At 40.8% G+C, this 24,289-nt stretch overlaps 1 protein-coding gene across 1 annotated transcript in view; it reads right to left on the bottom strand.

The window, feature by feature from the left end:
- Positions 1 to 24,289, bottom strand: part of LOC150085895 (immunomodulatory peroxidase-like) — a 312,395-nt gene that overhangs the window by 193,163 nt on the left and 94,943 nt on the right. The window contains exons 8-10 of the mRNA XM_090374732.1: positions 19,277 to 19,378; positions 16,116 to 16,606; positions 2,780 to 2,982 (exon numbers count right to left, since the gene is read on the bottom strand). Coding sequence (XP_090230858.1) covers positions 2,780 to 2,982; positions 16,116 to 16,606; positions 19,277 to 19,378 — 796 coding nt within the window. The remainder of the gene's footprint in view (positions 1 to 2,779; positions 2,983 to 16,115; positions 16,607 to 19,276; positions 19,379 to 24,289) is intronic.

Here is a 24,289-nt window from a genome sequence, read left to right as displayed (position 1 = left end):
AGTTGGTCCTAGATTGTATTTACTTTGTCATTTTCTTATGACAGGGGTATTTTTCATCGCTGATGCTGTGTGCATAGTCAGTCAGCCGTGCTGCCTTGCAGGTAGCACATTTTGGCTGCTGATTTTTATTTCTACAGTTTTAATAGTCATGCCCACCTACTGCACAGTGACCACAGACAGGTTCTTTCCGACTGCAATCCCTGGCAGTGTGTCCAAATTCATGACAATTATAACATCTTGTTACAGGGAAGTATTCCCTAAATCTATGGCTGGTCCAGCCAGCATAGATTCTTTGCTGCCCTTGTAGATGCCTCCAGAATTTTGGGGAAATCTCCACTATGATATTTATCTAGCCATTTTTCCTGCTTTTTTTTGGCTCTTTTGAGTTGGAACTGTTCACCAAACTCTTCTATATCCATTATTTCTTGGAAATTTTTATAATATATATCTGTCATTAATTCATTCTCAGGAGTATACTGTATGACATCAAATAATAGAATATGTTGGTTCTTTCCTGGCTTTAAACCAAGTTTTAAGATTTCGGGGCTAGTTTCTACCTTTTTCAAATCTTCTTTGTTTGCTACTTCCAGTAGTACCCCATTTTCTCTCACTTTCCTCATAATGCTTGTTCTGATCTCCTTTAGGTGGGGTTTCAGTTGAGTTACAACAGCTTCTCTGACTGCCTCATTAGTCTTGTAGTCACTGTCTGGTTTTGCTTTTAATATCACTATATTGGTTTCTTTAGTCCTGGGTATTTCCTTCAGTTTGTTAAGTTGCTTAGGTTGGGTATTTTCTGTTTTACTTGCCCTTGCTGCCGGGGCATAACTTCGGGTGTTCATTTCTTTGTAGTTATTCCTTTCCTCAGTTACATCGTCTATCCTAGATCTCAGAACTCTATTTTCTGTGTTCAGTTCTATCAACCTTTGCTCTAAGACTGTCCAAGAGTTTATAATCTGCAGTCTAACTGCAGATGTTATTCTGCAAGTCTGGCTATGGAGGAAGTCCTCTAAGTACAATTTCAACTCTTTTATTTGTTTAATTGGATCTGCCAATTCATTTATTGCTTGAAACCTTTTTTTCTCTTCTATCTTATCATCAGTCTTTTCATTGTTTTTCCTTCGCTTTACAATGATTGTGCAGTCAGATATGAAGTTTTCTGGACAGTGCAAACAGGCTTCCAGAGCAGCTCATGGGGTCTTGACAATGATATACAAGATTTTGCTAGCATGGATAAGGAGGTGGCTATCCCCTTGTATAAGGGTGCATACACGAAGAACGCAGATGGCATGCTTACCTGGGACCAGCAGCTATAGGTAGCCTAAATGAACCATGTAAGTTAATGGGAGTGCATATAATAACAGCGTGTGGACAGCGGCATCGCTTCTTGTGTTAATCCCTCAGCTTACCTCAACAAATTAAGTTTGCTGATTTCCAGGGGAAGTATAGATGTCACTCAACTGGATACGCATTGCTCGCGCTTTAGGGAATTATTAGAACTGTTGTTGCTGTAGAAAGCAAGAATTTGTGGTGACGTAAAGAAAACTTGTAATACAGAAGTTTTAAGCATGGATACTGAAATTTTGATTCCAGATATTTATGGATTTATGTGAAACGCGCAATATGGAAAAAAAGTGTCAAACTGCATTCAAACAGGAATACCATGGAGAAATGTTAGCAAGAAAAAAATATTAATACCATTTATTTATTTTCTTTTTATTGTCTCAAAGTAACAACAGTTTTTTTGTTTATTTATTTATCTGTAAAGTGCTAATACATAAGTAGAAATAGTCGGTTAGTCCGTGTTTTATTAATCGAATTTGAAAAAAACGTTTCTCCATTCGTTCTGATATATTTAAAATTGCACTTTATAACTTTCCAATCCGTTACATAAATTATAATACTCAAAATTTTGTCTCTACTATAATATATGGGGATTGGGTATACCCATCAGTTCTTTGTTTTCAAATATTGACAAAAAAAAAAAAAAAAAAACAAAAGAGCAAAAATGGTTTTGGAATATGTAAAATTAACTTTTCATTACTTCAGTTTTTAGATTTATACTTATTCTGTTTCTAAAAATATCACTCACATTGAATTTTATTATCATTGATTTTTTGTAAATAAATGCCTATTTTAAAAAAGTTTCTTACTGTTTTGATTTGTACAACAAATTGCAGCCTGCACGGTGCGTAAAACATGCATTATATTTTAAACCATGGCCTAAAAAAACAGTAACTGCTAACACACATCGGTTTCATAATCCTACCTCCTAATTAATCTAGATTTTCCCTCTACAGTTAACATTAAAAGAAACTTAATTATTTTGAAAAATACATATTGTATTTAGTAATAAAAATCATATACTGTATGATTTATATTATTATGCTATACCTAAAAATCACTGATAAGCATCCAAAATTAATCCATTAACGAAAAAAGAGATTCAGCCGCCCCCCCTCCACCAAGTCACGGGTAGACAATGGTGTCCGTAAAAACGTATCGGAATTGGTTAGTGCTGGTTATGCTAATCCCCCTGCTTGCTTAAAACAATTTTTATTTGAGCTCGCTGGTGTTGTCGACGCCACACATTTATTTAAACATGAATAAAGAAGCTTTGATTTCGAAGGTTTATATTCGACGACCAATAAGGGAAAAAACAGAAAAACTACATTCGAACAGGAATGTTAAAAATTTATAACAGAAACTCACAATTACAATTCAAAATAAAATCATTCTATTGTCCATAAAAATAATATTCATAAGCAACTAGTAATCTTACCCGTACACAATCTGGAGTCGTTCCACCACATCATCAGGAATGTCTTTTTTTAAATCCTCAAAGGATTTTATCTCTGGCAAGCCACAGGCTATTCTCCATTTGTTGTAAGGTGGTATACCATGATCTCTACCACGATGCACATTGAAGGAAAATAAATCAAATCCGGGATCGCTTGGTGATTTCGCAAACAGATGTTCCGTGACCTAGAATCAAACACATATCTTTACATTATATACAGAGGTAGCCTTACATTAGGAACACCGACCTAGTACCTGGTTGCAGCACACCACCTTTGGCGAGTAACACGGCCGGGTCACATCGCAGCATGGACTCCGAGAGATGCAGAAGGGTGTAACATAAAGAGTAAAGTGTGAAGTGTATTGATGTCTAGCGGCACCAGGGGTATTTCATTGTTGGTGTGTCAGTTCACTCTGGGAAAGCCAGAGATTTAAGTGTGTGGATAATGTATATGTGTAATGTTGTGCATCGTTGTTCATGTGGGCATTTAGCCGCTGGACCCCTTGCTGAGGCCCAACGTTGCCCACACTTTGCCCCGTGGAGGCAGACCAGATACCCAGTAGCTTCCTTTTAGTTCATTCTGGCAGGCCATGCCACCTAGTTTCCTGAGATTTCAGTGGCTAGGGCCTAAAAAAAGAAAAGAAAAAGAAAATCTGTCATGGGGTGAACGCTAGAATTAGTAAGGCCAAAAAATTTGTGTACGTGATTTAATTTGGACATGATTCGATTTTGCAGTGTGGGGCGTACTCTGGCGTATAGGTAGAGTGGGGAAACGCTGAAGATTGGTGGGTGAATGGCAGAAATATGAGCACGATAGAGAAGACGACCTCAGGTCAAGAAAGTGGAGCAGACCCATGCCCCACCAGGAGAAGGAATAGGGGTGGTGGGAATGGGGACAGGAGCACTGTCGCCCCTCCCGCCAGGGAAGGGGTTCAATGTATGCCGGACTAGCGCCCAGCGCAGATCGATGATGAGGCCATCTGCAGCACAGCTCTGCTGCAGGTGGCAGCAGAGCTGTGCTGTGCTGTTCATGCAGAGTCCTAGTTGGTGGGTCGTTCCCGGGACAGGGTTCCGTCCGTGGTTAATGGTCACATGGAGGTTCCTGCCAATTCAGTGTGGAGTCATATCAGGGACGTGGTCCCTACCAAGTTTTCAAGTCATAATGTTCAGTGCCCTATCAGTTGGTAGTCATTCTTGGGACAGGGGCCCATTCGTGATTGGTTTTACGTTGCCACACAGTGGTGAGGTTAGTTTCAGTAGCATTAACATTGGTTGAGGAGTCAAATCCAGGTCAAGGATCTTTCGTGGGACAGGGTCCATTCCCAGTTTGTTGGTATTTATTCCTTAGCATTCCTTGTTCCTACCATTGGTCTTCTGTCCCAGGTTATTGTTTGGCTCCCTCATTGGGCGTCATTGAGATGTTTTTTCGCGACCGTTGATTTCGGTCTCAGTGCCCGGCAGTGGTTTAGTTGGTGTTACCTTCCAGCATCTCCTGTGTCGTAGGCATTTCTAACTGCGGGCAGGTGGAAACCTGGAAACACCTTATCCACGACTGTGACAACTACGAGGACCTCAGATGTCAGCTATACACACGGATCAACTCCTTGCTAAGGAACAGAGAAGAAATAATATTACAACGAGAAGATAATTACCGGGCTTTCACCGTCTTTGCCCGCGAACTCTTTGAAAGACAAAGATGCCTGCCACATCATCACTAACCTATGAAAACACAGACATGACTACCGGAAATCACTACAAAACTCTGAACTAGTGAATACCTGAAGTAGATACAACACATGAACGTGACGAAATGGACCTGACTTCTGGACTTGGATCTCCACCGGACTAACACAAAGATGAAGATTGAAACTTGGACTCGGACCTCCACTGGACTGCCCTGGCTAGACACTCTGCCTAGCCTGCTTTTTTACTCCTCTTTCCCTGGCAAGGGGGAAGGGTCGGCCTGTGTCTCCACCCCCTCCTGCCACCCCTCTTTCTCCTCTGGTGGGCATGGGCATTCCCCACTATTTCAACAGGGGTCATCTTCCCTATCGATCAGGCGCCTCCGTAGCCAGGTGGGAAGGAGCAGCAGTGCGTAGCACACGCTTCTTGATTAGACCGGGGTTCGAGCCCGTCACCACCAAATACGGAGGATGCGGAAAGGTCAGGGAATGACCACCGCATATCCCGGAGCAATATGGCCTTAGTTGCTAATGCTCCTAAAAACCAAATAACAACAACAACAACCCTATCGATCCCTTATCCCCAATTAATAATAGCTATCCCCAATTAATAATATCCTCGCAGACTTACTGCTTGAAAACAAGCGACTACGAGAACAAAATGAATGCATGCACAAAACATTGGAGGTGTTGGGGAAAAACTTTGATGACCTGAAGCACTCTGTTTGTGATCTTGCTGTTCAAACTAACCATCATGAGCAGCATCCTCCGGAAGGACACGTTCATGCGAAACCGAGAGCTCCTACCCAAACCACCCCATCTTTATTATCACATGACTCCTCTCCATCCCCCATTCTTACAAGATGTGAGTCTGAAGTTGTGTGCCCTGAAATCACAGCAGATGCCAGCGAATACTCTGGAAATACTGCCTCCCAGAAGATCCATAGAAGTCATCAGGAGCAAAACCTGCCAAATTGCACCTTTTCGCGATCACAAAACTCACATATGGGGTCCTCGCGCTCGAGACCGGATAATGCTCTGGCTGCGGAAGTGCATCGCAATTGTGGCTCCACCTCAAACAACGTGAGGGGTAACCATTATACAGGGGCTACGATTGTATCTAATGTAAAGACCCATAGAGACACTACAACGTATGCAATGATTGCAAGCCAAAGAACAAACACTGACCCGTAATCCAACTCTTAAGGAACTGAGCCCCAATCTTAAAGTTATTGGAACCAATTTGCACTTCAGCAAGATGCAAATTGCGAACACTAGAATGATGGACAAGCGGATGCGTAATGTCTTCATTAGTAGGCTCTCCCCTGCTACCTCAGCTGATGATGTGGAAAACCTTCTTGCGGCAGTCAAAATGAATGGTAGAGTCACTAAGCTGTCCACGAAATATCCCACCTACGCCTCCTTTAAGATCGATGTTGCTGATGCAGATTTTGAAGCACTCTTCAATCCTGAAATCTGGCCTGCTGGAGCTCTTGTTATGCCATATCTCGGGCAGCGATATAGAAGAAATGGAAAGGACTCCCACCAATGGTACCCTGATTCATAGCAATCCCAGATCTTGTTACCGCAACCAGAATCACAGACACAGAACACCAATATGCCGATCCCTGTGCTCATCAATCCTAGACACACCGTGCTGAATCGAGTAGTGCCATGTCAGAGACCACCCGTCCGTATCAAAGTACCCAGAGTACCTGCCTGCACCATCTTTTATCAGAATGTGCGTAGTCTTAGGAACAAGCTTGATACTATGGAGCAAATTCTGCTCTCCGGACATTTTGACCTGCTCGCCATCACCGAAACCTGGCTGAATGATGATGAAGAATTCCTAGCGGCATCTGCCCCAGCTGATTATGGGGTGGTATTCACATCTCGGATTGCACGCAAGGGTGGAGGCGTCGCAATATTCTACAAGAAATCCGCTTTCAAGCTATTGGATAATAAATCCAGTAACTCTCCTAACTATGAAGCAATCCTCGTTACGTTAGGATACAACTTCGTGACGTTTGACGTCTGTGTGCTGTATATACCCCCAAAGCCGTCCCAGCAAATCATCCTTGAAGTTTCCAACTGGTTAATCAATCAGCTGCATCCCACAGCTTCTCACTTAGTTTGTGGTGATTTCAATTTACCTCCTCAGCTATCTAATCTGAAAAAGGATCTTCTGGCACACTTGAGATGTGCTGACCTACAACTTATTAATGAAGCTCCAACCAGGAGGAATAACCTCTTAGATCTAGTTCTAGCCTCTTTCCCCTGCACCCTTGATTACATTACAGAAACGTCATTTGACTCTGATCACGTCCCGATACATATGACCGCATATCTGCCAGCCCCCAAATTAGAAGCCAGAAGGACAACAACAAAGGTTGACATCACTAGCCCCAACTTACTTGATGTAGATAAGTGCATCAGAGCCGCCTCTCTCATTCCCTGGGTGGCCTTAGAGACTTGTGACCCAGAACTAGCTGTGAACATTCTCACAAACTGGATCAACACGGTTGCCAAATATGCTGCCTCTAAAAAGATCACAATCAGTCCATATACAAGACTTTGGTGGAATTCTGAACTCAAAATGAGTTTCCAGCTGAAGCAACAGCTCCATCGCACATGGAAACAGTCGCAAAACGTCAATGATCGTATCGTTTATTCAAGGGCACGGGCTCAATTTAATCGCCTGAAATCTGAGGCAATCAAATTATACGTTAACTGTGAGCTGGCTAAAGGAAAAATTCCATACAAAAAAGTGAACCCTCATTTTCCTTTACAACTTGATCCTGAATTGTGGCTCGATTTCGTCACAAGATTTAACCGTAATCCTATGCCAAACTCAGATCTAGCTCTACTAACAGAGCCCATCCAGCAAGAAGTGTTGAACAACATTCAGATTACAAAACAACAACTGATCGTAGCCATCAATTCTCTACCTGCCTCGTCAACCACCGGTGATGATGGAGTTCCCCAATTCATGCTCAAATGCCTAAGTCCGTACATTATTCAGCCACTTTTAATTATCTTCAACCAGTTACTCTCGAACAAAATTTTCCCACAGCAGTGGAAAAACTATCTCATCAAACCTTTAGCCAAAGTTCAGTCGCCATCGAAACCTAAACACTTCCGACCCATCTCCAACTCCTCCAGCCTGCTGAAGCTCCTGGAGAAGGCCTTACTCCCCATCCTCACTAAGCAGATCTTGCCCAGTAATCCAGCCAAATTCACTACTCCCTTCCAAACAGATCAACGATCACCAATCTGCTAGCCACCACAAATACTATCTTGTCAGCATTGGAGAATAGGCAGGAACTAGCTGTGACTTACTTAGACATTGAAGCTGCATTTGATGCCGTCCAAGTAAACGAACTTCTCACTCTCCTGGAATGCCACTTCCAGATCACAGGGAACATATTATGCTTTCTCTCCTCTCTTCTGAATAACAGAGTTATAAAGCTTCATACAGGAGATCGCACCCTTACTAGATCCCTCACCGCAGGAGTCCCACAAGGAGGGGTCCTTTCGGGCCTTCTGTTTTCATCCATTATCTTCCCACTGGTTGCACATTCTCGATGTCTACTGAGCTATGCGGACGATATCAAGATACTCACTCCCATCACCCCCGGTCAAGACCTAGATCTGGTAAAAGTGGAAATTAACAACACTCTCACCACAGTCACATCTTACCTCTGCCAGTTTGGGCTCAAGATCAATCCTGCTAAGTCCGAATTCATGGTGTATTCATTGAAGCAAACTCCTTCTTCTCTCCAGCCTTCGGTCGGCAACACCCTCATCCCAATTGTGTCCAGCCATCGTGATCTGGGCGTTGTATTCGACCCAAAACTTCGATTCAACGCCCACATGGATATGCTCCTCACACGTGCTTCAAGACTCCGGTGGATAGCAAAACAACATCTCCTTCATATCACAGATAAAAAGATAACCGTGAGGTACATAAGAACAGTTATCTTTCCACCTTTACTCTATGCTGCTGAAATTTGGGCGTCAGCGGCACCATCAATAAAGAAACCACTCTTTGCCACAGAATTCTGGCTCCTAAAGTGGGCCAACAGAACGCACAACCTTCCAGCTCTGATTCGGACCACACAGCTTGCCAACTCTCTCGGAATTCCACGGCTTCCCACCTTAGTCGACGACCAACGCCTCCTAGCAACAGTCAGGATGATAACAGGCATAATGGCAACACCTTCATTCTGGGATACCTGTGGCTGGAGGATCCCCCCTGCTGCCCTTAGGGCCAATCCTGAGCTCCACTCACATTCAGCACGACTCCATCTCTCGGACAGGTTCCTTCCTCAGCAGATGCTCAAGCAAACCCAGGCACTGGACGCCGACCTGAACAAATTCGCTGCTGACCGGACTTACCGGAAAAAAATTATGACGAGTAGGACTAATCGGCAATGACTGATGTATACCTTGCATCTGTTCCTGTCTAATTGAGCTGGTGCTCTTATCTCGATGTTAAGCCAGCTCAATCAGATTTAACTCTCGTAAGGAGTTCTCTCCTTTGTATTATAATGTTTTCTTTGTAAAATTACCTTTTGTAAATAATTGTTCAATTTTCCCGGAAGTTTGGGAAACTGTAAGCCCCTGGCTTTATGGCCGTGAAGGGTAATAAAGATTATCTCTCTCTCTCTCTCTCTCTCTCTCTCTCTCTCTCTCTCTCTCTCTCCTTACTACCAATTTCCAACCCCCCAGTCTTCCGCCTCCTATCTCTTTCCCCTTACACAGCGCCTGCCCCACACATCCAAATTTAAAACATCAAAATTCATGCCCGACCTATTAGGAAATCTTATTACTTCCAGCGCATATCCCTTATAGCCCCTGTAAACAGTGTTTAATATACCATCTGTGTCCAAAACAAAATAAGAATATATATTTGTATATTTTTTTTTAGGGCCTAGCTACTGAAATCTCAGGAAAGTAAGTGGCAGGACCTGCCAGAGCAAACTTCAAGGGAACACCTGGCTGGCCTCCACGTGGCCGAGTACGTAAACGTCAGGTCCCATCAGGGGCCTGGAGGCTAACAAGCTAGATGAACAAGGGGCACAACATATAACACAACACACGACCCACACACTTTTAAACCTCTGGCCTTGACAGCGTATTGTCCTCGATACAAAGAACACACGCGGAGATGGGGTAAATCCCTGGGGCCGTTAGACCCGAAAATACTCTGTACTCTGTTGTATTATTGTTGATTGGTGGTTTAATCTTGTCAATCGTGTGTTGCGGTTAGTATTCTTCTTCTTCTTCAAAAGAGTCTTTGCGCAAAGTCCGTTAGGGCTGTGTATTCATCTTCGTTGTCGAGGAAGTGGTATTCCTGTCCTTTTGGGTTATATCTTACCCATGTAATTAATGTGCACCTCAGGTCCTTGTGCTGAAGGCAGTCGTGCATTATATAGTCCCAGCTTTCGATTTCTGCACAAGCAGTGTGGATTCTCCGTGAGGGCGAAATCCATTAACTTTGCATTGAAGGGGCCATTTCCAGTCAGCAAGTATGTTGTCTGCAACCCCGGAAAGGACCATGCTGGCGACTTCGGATAGATCCTGTCGACTTGTGGCAGGAACTTGTGTGTAATCAACCCTTTGGTAGTCCGCCCGTCTATGTTGCCACACCTGTAGCAGATAGCTTTGTAGCTATGTCTTTTCGATTGTTTGTCGGGTCTGCTGTAAATTCCAAAATGTAGTGACTGCTCCTTTGGACAGGTGGTAAAGGAGTGCAGTTCTTATTATCTTAAGGTCAAGAGGTAGCACTGCAGCCAGTACCTGCAGTGCGACGGTGCTCACCGTGCTGCAGGCACAGGTAATTGTGAGCAGGATGCTTCTCTGAGTTGCATCTAGGATTCTTCTATTTGTGACCAATGTTTATTTATCATAATAACAGCAGATGCAATGCTCCACAGCAGATGCAATGCTCCACCAATCAACTAGCCACTGGCTAAAAGCAAATTTCTGCACATCTATCCTGCAATTATCCTACCTCATGTGTGAAGTCTGAGCATTGGGCTTACTCACTATATTCAAAGCCTTAAACACCTGAAATCTCCTTGCAGGTGCCTAGTCTGCTCTGCAGTATTCAAAATAGAAGCGTTCCTTGGTAAGAACACCCTTTTGTTTACCTCACCAATTTCGATGCTCTTCTCTGCATTCGTGCTAAAAGTTCCATATCCTTCCTAAAATGAGGCTTCCAGACCTGTATGCAGTATTCGAGATGTGGCCTAACCATTGCCTTATACAATTACATAATCACTTCCTTCTCCCTGCTGAAAAATTCCTGTTTACCACTGACGTCTGGCTTGAGCCTAAGTCTCTTTCATTCTACACTGCCATGACTGTCGTACTACACGGTTGGTATGTCATTCAGGGACTACTACTGCACATATGCAGTACCTTGCATTTAAAATGTAACGTACTGCATAAGGACTCAGCGTATGAAGCAGTTTACTTATGCATGGGTTAATGCACACACATCATTTATACTACCAAGGTAGTTTTAATGCATCGTTTTAATTATATCTCATATTGCGAATACTTCTCCATAGGTGCAATCGTCTCTATAGGTGAAGAGTTAGTTATTCGAGGTAGTGCAATACCACGGCAACTCGTTGTAAAGGTATTCACAATATGAGTTATAATTAAAACGATATATTAAAATTACCTTGGTAGTTAGTACAAATGATGTGTATGTGCATTAACCGATGCATAAATAAACTCCTTAATACTATATATGTATACACAAATATATTTACTGTTAATTTTTAAACTTATATACCATAAAATTATTGCAGATTTCGCTATTTGTTAAGGAAACTTTATTGCAATAACAGTTACTTTGGATATATTGCAATATGGGCCCTACACGGTCACAAGGCAGGAACAAATAAGAAATGATGACAACCTGGATGGCAGAGGTCCACGTCTAGATAGGGACATATTATGTCAGGTGGTAAGTAGGTTAATACAGTATATAAATATTAAATAATATATCATATAAAGAAAATACAGAAAGGTGAAGGAAATTACAGAGTAATATATTGCAATGTAGCATACAAAACAGTGAATTAATAAAACAGACTGAGGTCATTAAACAATAATTATATGAGATTAAAAATAAATATAACATGAGAACTATAGTACATTGGTTATACTCATATACACAAAACTTACTCTTGAATGTAAGAAGAAAAAAAAAAAGAATTGTGTATATGAGTGGACGTGAAGCAAAGTTGGGCCTTAAGAGCGAGCGATATCAGGCTCAGCAAAGGGTCTACTGAGCACCAGCTGTCAATAGGCATGATCAGTCACAAACCTGTGAAAGCATCTGATACGACAGGAATTTATCAGAGAGATGTAAGCGGGTGTGCCAAGGGCAGAGCGACGGAGTTAATCTGAGGGCTGTTTTTTGGATTCACCAGCAGCACACGTCCCAGAAAGAGGGTGCGGAGATATTCCCCACCATTCACTGGTGGCTTCTAGATGGTGAGCGATTTGGCCATTTCTGTTGATCTATGCCGTGGAGAAAGCTTGTGCTTGTTAGTAGCCCATTTGAGGAGCCAGAATTCTGCAGCAAACAGTCGTTTTATTATGGTGGGAACAGCTCATACCCATATTCCGACAGGATATGGGAGTGGAGAATAAACAGTTGTATTATTCTATTTTACTGTGGTCTTCTGGTCATTGGCATACTGCACGTGTTGGTAAGTAATCCATCTGGGGCGGTTAGTGGGATTGAGGATCATTGCGTGGTGAATGCTGAGAATGGGTTTGAAGATAGCTCCTAGATCTGTATATTTAAACACCATTGGGACTAGAGAATTTAAAAATGTTGGCCGAACATTTTTAAATTGTGGAGGAGATCTGCCTTGAAGGAGAACAGCATACATTCTCATTCTGTAGATTTACTCTGAGAAACTATTAAGTTTTAACAGTTTCTGTTAAGCTTACTATTCATTGTTCAGTTATAATGTTTATTTATGTACAGTAGAATATCACGTTGACTCTGCACTAAAACCATTAGGGACCGTACTTACACCTCTCGGGGCCCGAGGCGTTAAGCTTCTACCAGGTCCCCCTTTAAAGATATCAGAGGTCCAGAGTCCAAAAAGAAAAACTTCCATATATATATATATATAAAATCAGAAAAAAAAAAAAAAATTACCGATCTGTTTAAACACAAACGTTGCAATACAAAGATCGCTTTAAAAATTTAAAATTACAGAGGCCATGAGAGGTTCCGCCCTCTATGGTGAGGCCAGCGCCTCATGCGCCTGTTTATAAGTAGGGCCCTGGTTAGGAAGCAAGATCCGAAAGTAGGAGGGTCGAAGGGATGAAAGACTGTATCCCAATTGATTCTTGGCCAGAAACTGTCAGCTAGACAGGCAGATGTGAATACTTGTTTTGATGGCGCATTTTACTCAAAGGCTATATGTAACATGCCATGTGTTTCTGAAGCTGTTTTCCAAGCTAGAAAGAAAACTTGATGTACTCTTTGTCATTTAGAATCTTCCATTAAAAAAAAAAAAAAAAAACAACAGGTCACGCTGCACACATAACAGTTCACTTTAAGTTTTCATACACGTGACTAACGCAACGCATAATGGCATGTGAAAAGGAAAACTTCCGTAATGAAGTAGATTCTATTACCTTGATGGTAATGGAATCTACTTCATTGCGGAAGTTTTCCTTTTCAGGAAAAAATTTTACCATTTTCCGGAAGCGCTGACACGCACCCGTTCTCAAAACTATCAGGTAGCTTATGTAAACTTCTCCATTAATAAGCTTATCGTTAATACTGTATTATTATTGTCATTATTATTATTATTATTACACTAATATTCAGTTATAGTAATTCATTATCATCAAATCAGTTTATGATTTCACAGAAGGATGTAGTAAACAAGCAGTTCTTAGCGGAGGCAACCGAGCAACTTCTTTGTGATGCCTATTAGTTTTCAATATTTTTTTGCATACTTTAAAAACTTTATTTTAACTTCGCTTTTATTTTTAGTCTATCCTTATTTTTTTTATTATTATTATTTTTTCTGCCGTGACTTATATCCCAAGGTCAACAGCGGGTGTATTTAATCATTAGATCGTTAGTTGAAATCTTGGGAGCTAAATGCCTGGAGATCTGCCAACATTATCAGCAAGAAAGGCTAACATAAAGTCAAAGATTACGCAGCAAGATGCATATAGGCTAATAAATTTACAAATAAATACATAAAACATAACTGTAATGATGGAAAAATTACGAATAAAACTAGGTTACTGTTAAACGCTAAAGCAACTAAGGCGTCATTTACATCTGTAATTGCGCAGTTTTTTGGTTGGTTGGTTTTCTGCTGTTCGCTGGGCGAAATTTATGAGACATTCAGAGTCGGTGGCGTATCCAAGTATAATCGTAAGGGGGCATGGCGACCAGGCTTTTGAGGTTTTTTTCTAGAACGCCTAGAACGCCTTTGCATATCTGGACAAGAAAAAGGGTAGCCACTTCTAGTGCGTTCTATAATAGCCTTAATTTCAAATTTTAGGTTAAGGAGCATATGACCCTCTGCTCACCCCTGAATACTAAAGTTGGTTTCATTATGACTTCATCTAACAATCAGAAAGGCTTGAATTCGAATCTGGTTGGTGACTATATATACTGCCCTCGCTGGTAACGCAATATTGCAATCACTGACTTTCCAAATCGTGTGAAAAAACGCAGGTTTCGAATCTCGTCTCCAGGAATTTTTATGGGCTTTTTTTTTTCTTTTTCTTTTTTTTATCAGAAGTTATGTAGTTTGATTGTGATTAGACCGAGAGAAACAGATTTCTTGTGTTGTTATCATGTCAGAGACGTAAACAGAATACCATTACAAGTCTTTGACAACGATGTAACATCGAGAAAGCCCAGATTTAAATTAGCAATAGTTGCATTTTGCGATCATTTTCAAAAACAAATCTAAAAAAAGATTAATTCTTAAAACGGTGTCTAAATTTTGTAAGCAAGTAGTGCAGTGCAGTCGCAGCATTGGGGTAATTCTGACAGACAATTATCTGTCAAAACAAAATAAATGATTGGGTTCATTTCGGAAAAGGCATTAAGCTCATTACACAAAAGCAAATTAATTTAATTAATTCAGTGTGAAACATGTCCATACTATGGGTGCATTTTCTTAGAAGTATTCTTCTAAGAAAATGCACCTTCAAATATCAAGGGAACCCAACATTATTTACCATTAAAATGTATACTTGTATTGTATTGCAATATACTATACACATACAATATACATATATACAAAATACCATATACAAAGGGTACTAGGAAAGTTTTGCAATACAGCTTTGTTTATTTAATTTTTTCAAAGTAATTTCCTCTACATTCAATACACCTCTCAATCCTCCGAAACCAATCTTTAAACCAGTTCTGCCAAGTTTCACTAGGGAGTAAAGCACACTCGTTGTCCCAAGCCCGTAGAAGGTCCTCATCACTGGAAAACCGGCTCCCTTTTAGCTTCATTTTCACATGCGGGAACAGTGCAAAGTCGCAGGGAGCAAGGTCTGAACTGTAGGGAGGGTGCTCGAGAAGTTTCAGTCCTGTCGTGGTCAAATATTCGGTGCAGGCTTTGGCGCAGTGACCTGGAGCATTATCGTGATGGAGGTACCAGGTGTCCATTCTTGACTTTGGCCGCAGGTTCTTCATAGATCCAATGACTTTAGGCAGGCATTGTTCAGTATACCACTTAGCTGTGACTGTCTTCTGCGTGTCCAAAACGACACGTTCCACAATTCCACTCGATTTGAAAAATACAGCTATCATTTTCTTCTTTACAGATCGGGATTTTCTGACAATTACGGGTGTGTCGTCATCATCAAAGACCCAAACTTTGTTTTGAGCCTTGGTCGGCAGATCGTATTAGTACAGCCAAGTCTCGTCACCTGTCACGATGTTGTTCACATACCGAGATTGTCCCTTATCAAACTTTTTTAACATCTCCCGGCACCAAGTCACACGTCGTGTCATCTGCTCTTCAGTCAGTTGATGCGGCACCCAGAGAGAACAAAGTTTCTTCACGTGCAAATGATCTTGCAGAATCGAACGAATTGCTGGTGCATTTAGGCCCAAAGTATCCTCTATCTGTTGGTAGGTCACTCGCCTGTTTTCGTCAAGCATTTTCCTCACAGCAGTAACGTTTTCCTCCGTAACTGACGTTCGTGGCCTTCCCGGCCTCTCAGAATCCTCCAGAGTGAAATTTCCCCTTTGGAATTCTCTATACCACCTGAATATCGTTGTATGATGTGGACAATCATCATCTAGTGCAAGAGTCATTTCTTCTAAGCACTGGTCTATGGTTAAACCACGCACGAAATTATACCGCAAAACTGTCCTTCTCATTTCGTGACCACGATGCCATCGCAAGCACTTTGCACTCTCACTACTAATGAATAACTGAGCCCATCGACTTGGCGCGGCGGCTACTATGCACGTATGAACATGTCTCAACATGCAGCAACAAGCAGCTTCCTGTGATTCATTGTTGCGTCATATTGCAAAACTTTCCTAGTACCCTTTGTATAATATAATTGCAGTTTGAAATAACACAAAGGATGAAACTTACCTCTTTTGTGAAGATATGATCCACCATATGCGTTACCTGCTCAGTCTGACCACCCAAGATTCTTTTTATCGGATCTGAAGAGGTATTACAAAATTCTTCTACGCTAAAAAATTCATCTGCAAGCCTAGGACTCGTACGAAGTTTTGAATGAAAGCGTTTGTGACGCCTTGCTATCATACTGTGGCCATATCGAAAGGCAGCAGTACTAAAGGCGTTAATTAATGTGGGGTTTAATTGCTTATCGTAGACATAGTTCGTAGTTGGTACACTTAGGTTGTTAGCTTGCATAATTTTTTTCCCTAATACTAGTGGAAGGTACTCGCTGTAAGTAATATGTTGTATCATGGCGCCAATTATCTTCCTAGTCTCTTCAAATAAGTGCTCATCGTCCCATCCAAAGTGGCGCATCTTCTCCACCAAAAGATTGTGTTCTCGAGCCCATACAGTATGCAGACTTGCCAGTATTGGGTTTTCAGAAGATCTTCTTTCTCCTATCCATAGAGGTAATAACCATATACTTTATGTGCATTTAATTAATTAATATCTAATAAATATAGTTAACTATATCGACACTTTGCAAAATTCTTCCATATTACTCATATAATGAGATAAACTTGAGAGGATTTCGAAGAAAATGCACTTAAGAATAATAACTTCTGATCATAAAGATCTGTATGCATAGGCAGAAATGGTATTTGAAGAGTAGTACAGTTTATTTGTGAGGTGCGCAACATGGGTATTTTGCGTTTTTATTTTTCCCCTTTCACGTTTTATTTTCGTGGAGCACTCAAGAATAAGGCAAACAAACCATATATTCCAAGTGGACTGAAGCAAGGCATTCGAAAGTGTTTCAGTGCCACTAAAATTATAATCATACTGTAACATAACATATTCTTCGCATCAAAATACACAGAAACGATTGAATGCATATCTGGACAAGAAAAAAGGACAGATATGCATTTAAACAACTGAATGCATATCTGGACAAGAAAAAAGGACAGATATGCATTTAAACAACTGAATGCATATCTGGACAAGAAAAAAGGGCAGATATGCATTTAAACTGAATGCATATCTGGACAAGAAAAAAGGGTAGCCCTTTCTAGTGCGTTCTATAATAGCCTTAATTAAATTATGTATTCAATTAAAATGTATTGTTAACTGAGTTGCATTTTAATTAGATAACTCTGTATTACGTATTATCAGGTCATGTAATACGAAATGCAGAGTTGCTCCTAAGCAGTGCCCTAAGAGTTGGCGTCTGATAGCGAATACATAAAGGCAGCTGCGCTTTCATTGGCAGAAAAATGAACAGGATCAGAGGTGCAACGGCAATGAATACAGTATTACCAGAACTTTTCCATTTAGTGGAGGAGGGTCGACATTTTCTTGTTTGTATCGAGAAGGCTTGACACGGCCTTGCATATTGCATCACACTTTTTATTATTTTCAATATTTATCTTATTTAGTTTGCTGTTTTGCTGAGAGCCACTTTGTTTTATGGTTACTGGATGTCGTTGGTTTAAGAAGAAAAGAAAAGAAAGAATAAACGAAATTTTCATTCGAACTAAAATTAATACAGTGCCATCACGATTAGTTGACGCAAAGAAGAGTAATACAAAGATGTATATGCTGCCCAACAAAAGAATAAAATAGTATTTAAACGAAGAAAATTTTTCTTTTATATTCACTTACGTCTCCTCCATCTCACTGCCTCCAAATTGTTGTACCATTGATTCGAGGAAAACAGAATTACAGTAAACTGTAACAGCGGATACTGGCTTCATATGCAATGTTTTTTTTTTTTAAGCCTCAGTTTATGATAAAACATAGATCGAGTTGGTTACTTTTCTTAAATAGTGACACAGAGACCAGTAAGTTCGTGTAAATGGTATGCGTGGCAACAAGTAAATATGAATTTAGATGTTCTGGTTTATATTCTGGCACGACCACCAGGTCAGTGAAGGTTACAAAAAATCAATCAATACAAACGTTAATCGTATTTAGCAGTCACGGACTTGAACACCGGTCCATTCAAAGAGCACGTGCTATTGCACTCCCGCTCCTGACCACTCGGCTAAGTAGACGAAAATCTTATGCTTCACTTTAAGAAAAAGTTCTATCCTTGACTAATTCACACAATAGCAAACCCGAGTTTTTTTAGTATTACATCATGCTATCTTTTTGATGCCTAAATGACCTCCGTGACAGTACAGCGCTTTTATTACTTGGCATTCATTTGAGGAGGTTTGAGTTCGAATCCTGTGGGAGACCGCAAGAATTCTTAAAGGCCTCTACAGTCGAGGTTGCAGTTAACCAATCTCAGGCGTAGGGTGTCGGATTTTTCTCTGTAAGTTGTTATTCCAGGCTTTTCAGCCCGCACAACAAATATGCCCATGAATCACGATTATACAGACGTAACAGAATGGTGTAATATGACCTAAGATGATGATGATGATGATGCTCCGTAGAATTAAAAAATGCAATAACTTCCTGAATCTAGATGTCTGTTACCTCCATGATTAACGACGCAGCGATCTTCTAACCTCAGTCATAACATTGCTGAACAATGTGCACTTGACATAATTCATCGAAATCGGAGGAAGTTGTCGCTACTGTTTGCGATTAGTGGAGGAAATGTGAATGCAATAATTAACTACTTGTGTTATTCAAAGCTATACCATTGCTTATCCACCATACATTCTTGATTTCCTTATTTCAGGGCTGTCATATTTTTGGTCCCTTGAAGGATAGCATTCACACCGATGAATGAACATTCAATGTGATAAAGAAGATGTTTCTGGAGTAAAAAAGTGGCTCAGAGACACTGAAATGCGATTACAATGAGAAAGAAATCTAGTTCTTGCGTCCAGGTGGTAACAAAGCTACAGAAAAAGATGGGGAACATGTAGAAAATCAATATTACACCAATTTTCAGATTTTTAAAATAAAGTTTTTCTGAGAAAATAAATTAATTTAAGTAGGTTAATTTTATCTGGGTTCGTTTGGTAGTAGAAATAAAACGCTTGCATGAGGTCCAAAAAAGTATATACAACATATACAATACTGATCATTAACCTACCCGGACAGAAACAAAACGAACATTGAGCAAAGTCTTAGAACAGTATGGCTCGTATGAAAAAATAACAGTTTACGCTTACCTGTTAAGAAACAGTTCGGGTTACATGAGTTAGAAGTAATTTTACACATTTTCTTGCTACGAGGAAGAAGCAGTGTTTCTTTTCCATCCATTTTCAGCCGAGCTGTAATTGAACGCAAAAAGAAGGGGATTATTAAAATAAGGTATGCAGGAGTAGTGTCACAGAGTTTGTAGAATAATGCACTAACATTTAACCTGATGCTGACGTGCAATTAGTCATTCTTCCGATAAAACTGAAGTAGCAACCAAAAGCAATTTAGCAATAAATGTTACCCACAAAACGTTACAGAATTAAAATCTTCGCACGGCATAAGTTAAGATTTTATTCAGAACTTAAAGCAATGCAATTACACTCTTCCCAAACCAGGTCAATTGCCAAGGGGGTTACAACAACACACTTATCACAATGCAGCTAAGATAATTATCTTAGCTGCATTGTGTTAATTATAATTAAAAAATAATAATAAGTAAAGATATTACAAAGAGTTCCATTAAAAATTAAAGCAAGCAATAATTAATCAACGGGAATTTTTATTAGCAATTTTATAGCACTACTCACTAAAATATCAAAGAATGTATCTAATAGAAAGTTACCATTCGAAACGATGAACACAAAATTCTGTATGGTATGGATTCGACGAGAGACGTGCACAGGTAGACCTGTGGATGTTCCATTTCTGATCGAGAATGACCGTCATAACCGCCAGACTGTTGATACTCATCTCGGATGCCTCACTTCAGATGATTGCAGAAATTCTCGATGTATTTCATGTTCAGTGACTGTCCGAGCCATGACAGATATTGAACATCGCTCGAGTGTTCTTCATACCATTGCTATACAAATCGTACATTATGAGCTTACACTGTCGTCTTCACCCCAATATTGAGAATGCAACAGACTCATATAATTCAAAGATAAAAGCCGCTAAAATCATGATCATACATGAGAATCACGATTATAGATCCTGTTTTCTCATTCGGTTCAACTATTTGTGAAAAATTAATTTGAGATGATAAATGCTAGTATAAGGTAAACTTTCCTCTAAAGGCTGTACGAGGACGATTGATTTAAGTTTTTTCGCTTTAACTAGGTTATAAATACGTTTGGCTCAACGCAAAGGATGTGGGGAAGGAGAAGAGATACTCCACCTAAAGAACTAATTTCAGTTTGAAAACTGCAGCAGATTGCTTGCTAAAAGTTTAATAACGCACTTCCTCCATTCTTACTTTCCGGTGTTTATTTCTGCTCGTGGGGAACGTTTTACTATGCTGTCATTATGTTATACTTCGCTGAGGATTACTTCGTCAGAAAACAGCATAAGCTAGAGGAGGATGTCAAAACTGGTCGGCCAGCTGGAAAGTTAACGCACGAAAATCGTCATATTCATCTTTATATTTAAGCAAGCAGGTGACTGTTAAATTAGATGATTTAGATTAAAAGAGTTTAAAAATCATAATGCCCTGTAATAATTGATACCAGGGCAGTTTGAAAAGGATATGGCAAAGATATTTTCCAATAGAGAAATATCACAAGAATAAAGGCACATATATAACGTTTGTTTTCATTTTTTTTACAAAATGCTATAGGCTTTTGTTAACATTAGGTGTCTAAATTAAAGCGGCTATCATATATGAAATGCAGACAAAAGAAGCGCATGCAGATATCAGAATTCAGCATGTTAAGATAACTGAACCTGTAGAAATTCAACAGAAGTTACGAGCCGTGTACGATAGTCCAACAGTCATGCCCAAGAAATGAATCTGATTTTGGTGAAATCAATTCAAATACATGTCTGAACAAAACAAGGCTTCACTATTGTTTGCACATGACAAGGGTTGTAAATAAAAGATATTAATTTTGTCACTTACTACAGCATACTTGACCTTGCCCCTTCTGACTTTCATTTGTTCGAAGCGATGATAAAACATTTGGCAGGGATCCAGCTAGCATTGAGCTAGCATTAGCAGAGGCGTGTGATGGAAAAATCACTTATACAGCATCAGCTGAAAAAAAAAAAAGAAAAGAAAAGAAAAGAAAGATCCCATTTGCTCTAAAAGTTTGTCCAGTGAATTTATTTAAGCCCTTGAATTTATTTAAGCTATCAACTTCCACAACGACAGATGGAAGTTTGTTCCAGCAATCAACTACCCGCTGGCTAAAGGCAATTTCCGCGCATCTATTCTTCAACCACCTTTCCTCAATTTGAATTTATGCCCCCTCAGGTTTGTAATCTGAGCAAGAGGAAGAATCCCATCAGTACTGAGCCTGCTCAAACCATTCAAACCTTATACACCTCAACCAGATCACCTCGCAGGTACCTAGTCTCCAGATGCTGCAATTTGCAGAACTGAAGCCTTTCTTAGTAAGAGGATCCCTTCGTTCCCTTCACCAATCTTGTTGCCCTTCTCTGTACTCGTTCTAGCAACCCTACGTCCTTCCTAAATTGAAGCCTCCAGACCAGTACGCAGTACTCAAGGCTAACTAACTCTTAATTGAGAGTTAGGCGGATTTGAACTAAAGTTCTGGATGATGTCTTTATTTTTAATAAAAATATAATGTAAATTCCCAGCTGGTTAGCGGGTACCCACTGGAATATAAACTTATACAAGCGTATGATGAGACTACAAAGGCTGCAATACTCATACTGAATCCCAATCTAATGGCTACTAAACTTTCGCAACTTTGCAAGCCGTGGGCAGCTCGCGCTCACATTGTCTCACCGACTTCGTGGTCTCCTTGAATTGTAGAACAGGATTAGACATTACATTTGCTACTAACTACCTCCAACAACTTCTTGACATGCTCCCAGACCAGATAATAATAATTGGCGCTGATGTCAAATGCGTTCGCCCTGCATGGCATAGTGCAACACAGTACAGAACGGAACCCACGATGGACAACTCTTAAGAGACTTCCTCTCAGGAACAAGACTCTCAATCGTAAACCAACCGCATCAGCTGTTAACTTTTTGCAACACCCTGTGGGAGGCGACAACTGGCGTCTCCTTCGCCTCCTCCAACATGGCTGCTCACACCTTTGGATGGACGGTCTCAGGCTATCTACGCCTGAGACCGACTAACTGAGCCACGAAGTGAAAAAAGCCCATTAAAGTTCCTCGCGTCATTGACGGGATTCGAACCCGTGCCTTTTCCACCCAGTGTCGGGAAGACTGTGACGCTACCACTGTGAAACCCGCGCAGACCCCAAACTCTGAACACCAACACAGCACCTGTCAGCAGAATGACAACTACGTAACTGATAAATCTTTCACAATGGATGAACTGAAAGGGACCACAGCAACGATAAGATCCAAAAAAAAAAAAAAAAAAAAAAAAATGCCCAGGCATTTTTTTTTTTGGATCTTATCATGTTAGAGCGAAATCATCAAAAGGGTAGTTGATCTGGCTCCGAATCTCCTGCTCCAACTATAAAAATCATTGTCTAGATGCAGGGTACTTCTCCAAAGAACGGAGAACAGTCAATCTGAAACTAATTCTTAAAAATCCCAAAAACAATCCAGAGCTACCCGATTCGTAGGGTCCAATAGCCCAAAAGTTATGAGCATGCGATTTAAAGACTTCTCCATCAAAGTATACAACGCTAGTATACTGCAGCCAACTTAGATGGAACAAATCAGTATGGCCTGTCAACCATTGATGCGATGAAAAACCTTCTCATCGCTGCGGGCGAATGTTAGAGCAAACATATCTCAGTCACCGCGGTGGACTTTTCCGGTGCGATCGACTGCCTCTGGTGGCTGAGCGTCCTGGCTAGACTCTGGCAGGCACAGGTACCGATAAATCTCTTCAACACCATCAAAATCTACCTATCGCACCGTACAATTGAAGTAACAGCTCCATACCAACGATTTACCAAACCAGTTTACAGAGGATGGCCAAAGGGGTTTGTTATTGGCCCCCTGCTCTAAATATTCTCTTTGATGAGTTCTTGGATACAGACCTAGCTGAAGCACGATCTCAAGCATTTGCGGATGATCTCGCCCTTACAGTGGCTGCGGACTCCGGGGCCCAGCTTGAAAATGTAGAAAACAATGCCCTATCGACCCTTCAGAGATAGGCTGAAGACAACTTTCCACATATCACCAGCTAAGACCACATCCATTCTGCTCAAGGGAACCCGTGATGTCAGGAGGCCGCCGCAAATTAAAATAAATGGAATTACAATTAGACTTGTTACCCAGATGAAGTATAGGCATCATCTTCGACAATAACCTGACATTCCAGCCGCACCTTAAACAGCTTAGAATGAAAATTAAGAACTGTTCAGCCATGGTTGCACGGGTCATGTGCAGGGATTGGGGTCAATAAACGGAACCTATCGGTCTACTATAAGACTACATTCCTTCCAGCGATATCATATGCTGCTGCCATGTGGTAACTCAAGACAATGGCTACTAACAAAAGAATTATCGACTCGATCCAGCAGTCCATTCTACTCACAGTGACACGTGCTTGCAAAACGGTCAGCACATAGTAGCTCCAGGTGCTGCCGGGGACCCTCCAGCTAAACCTGGAAATAGTTAGATGTGGCTTGTTGTACTACCTCTCGAATGGGATCACTGTAACATTATAACGCTCGCAACTAGATACTTCCAGACCCTTTTGGACACATTGGCCTGGCACAGCATGACCCTAGATAGGAGAGCCACGAGAAATGGACAGATCCTGGAAGACCACTTGGTAAACACTACGCATGAGATCCTCAACCTGCCACACCAACTGTAAACTTTCTGTAACACTCTGTGGGAAGCCACAATAGATGTATCACTCGCAACTGCGAACGTCGCCCGATACATTAAACACTGGACGGTTCAAGACTCCTGGAACACGTCCGACCACAGAGTGATTAAATTAGCATTAGCATTAGCATTAGCATTAGTAGAGGCATTTGATGCAAGAAAGCAAGCTTATGCAGCATCAGCCAAAAAAAAAAAAACCCACTTCCACTTCACCCCTCTGTTCGTTCAAAATACCTGTCCAGCTGAGCCTTAAA

Source organism: Mastigoproctus giganteus, chromosome 5 (assembly GCF_048544385.1).
Source record: "Mastigoproctus giganteus isolate SK-2022 chromosome 5, ASM4854438v1, whole genome shotgun sequence".
Classification (NCBI taxonomy): Eukaryota; Metazoa; Arthropoda; class Arachnida; order Uropygi; family Thelyphonidae; genus Mastigoproctus; species Mastigoproctus giganteus.
The sequence above is the reverse complement of the archived record's forward strand: the minus strand, read 5'-3'. Positions and strand labels throughout refer to the sequence as shown.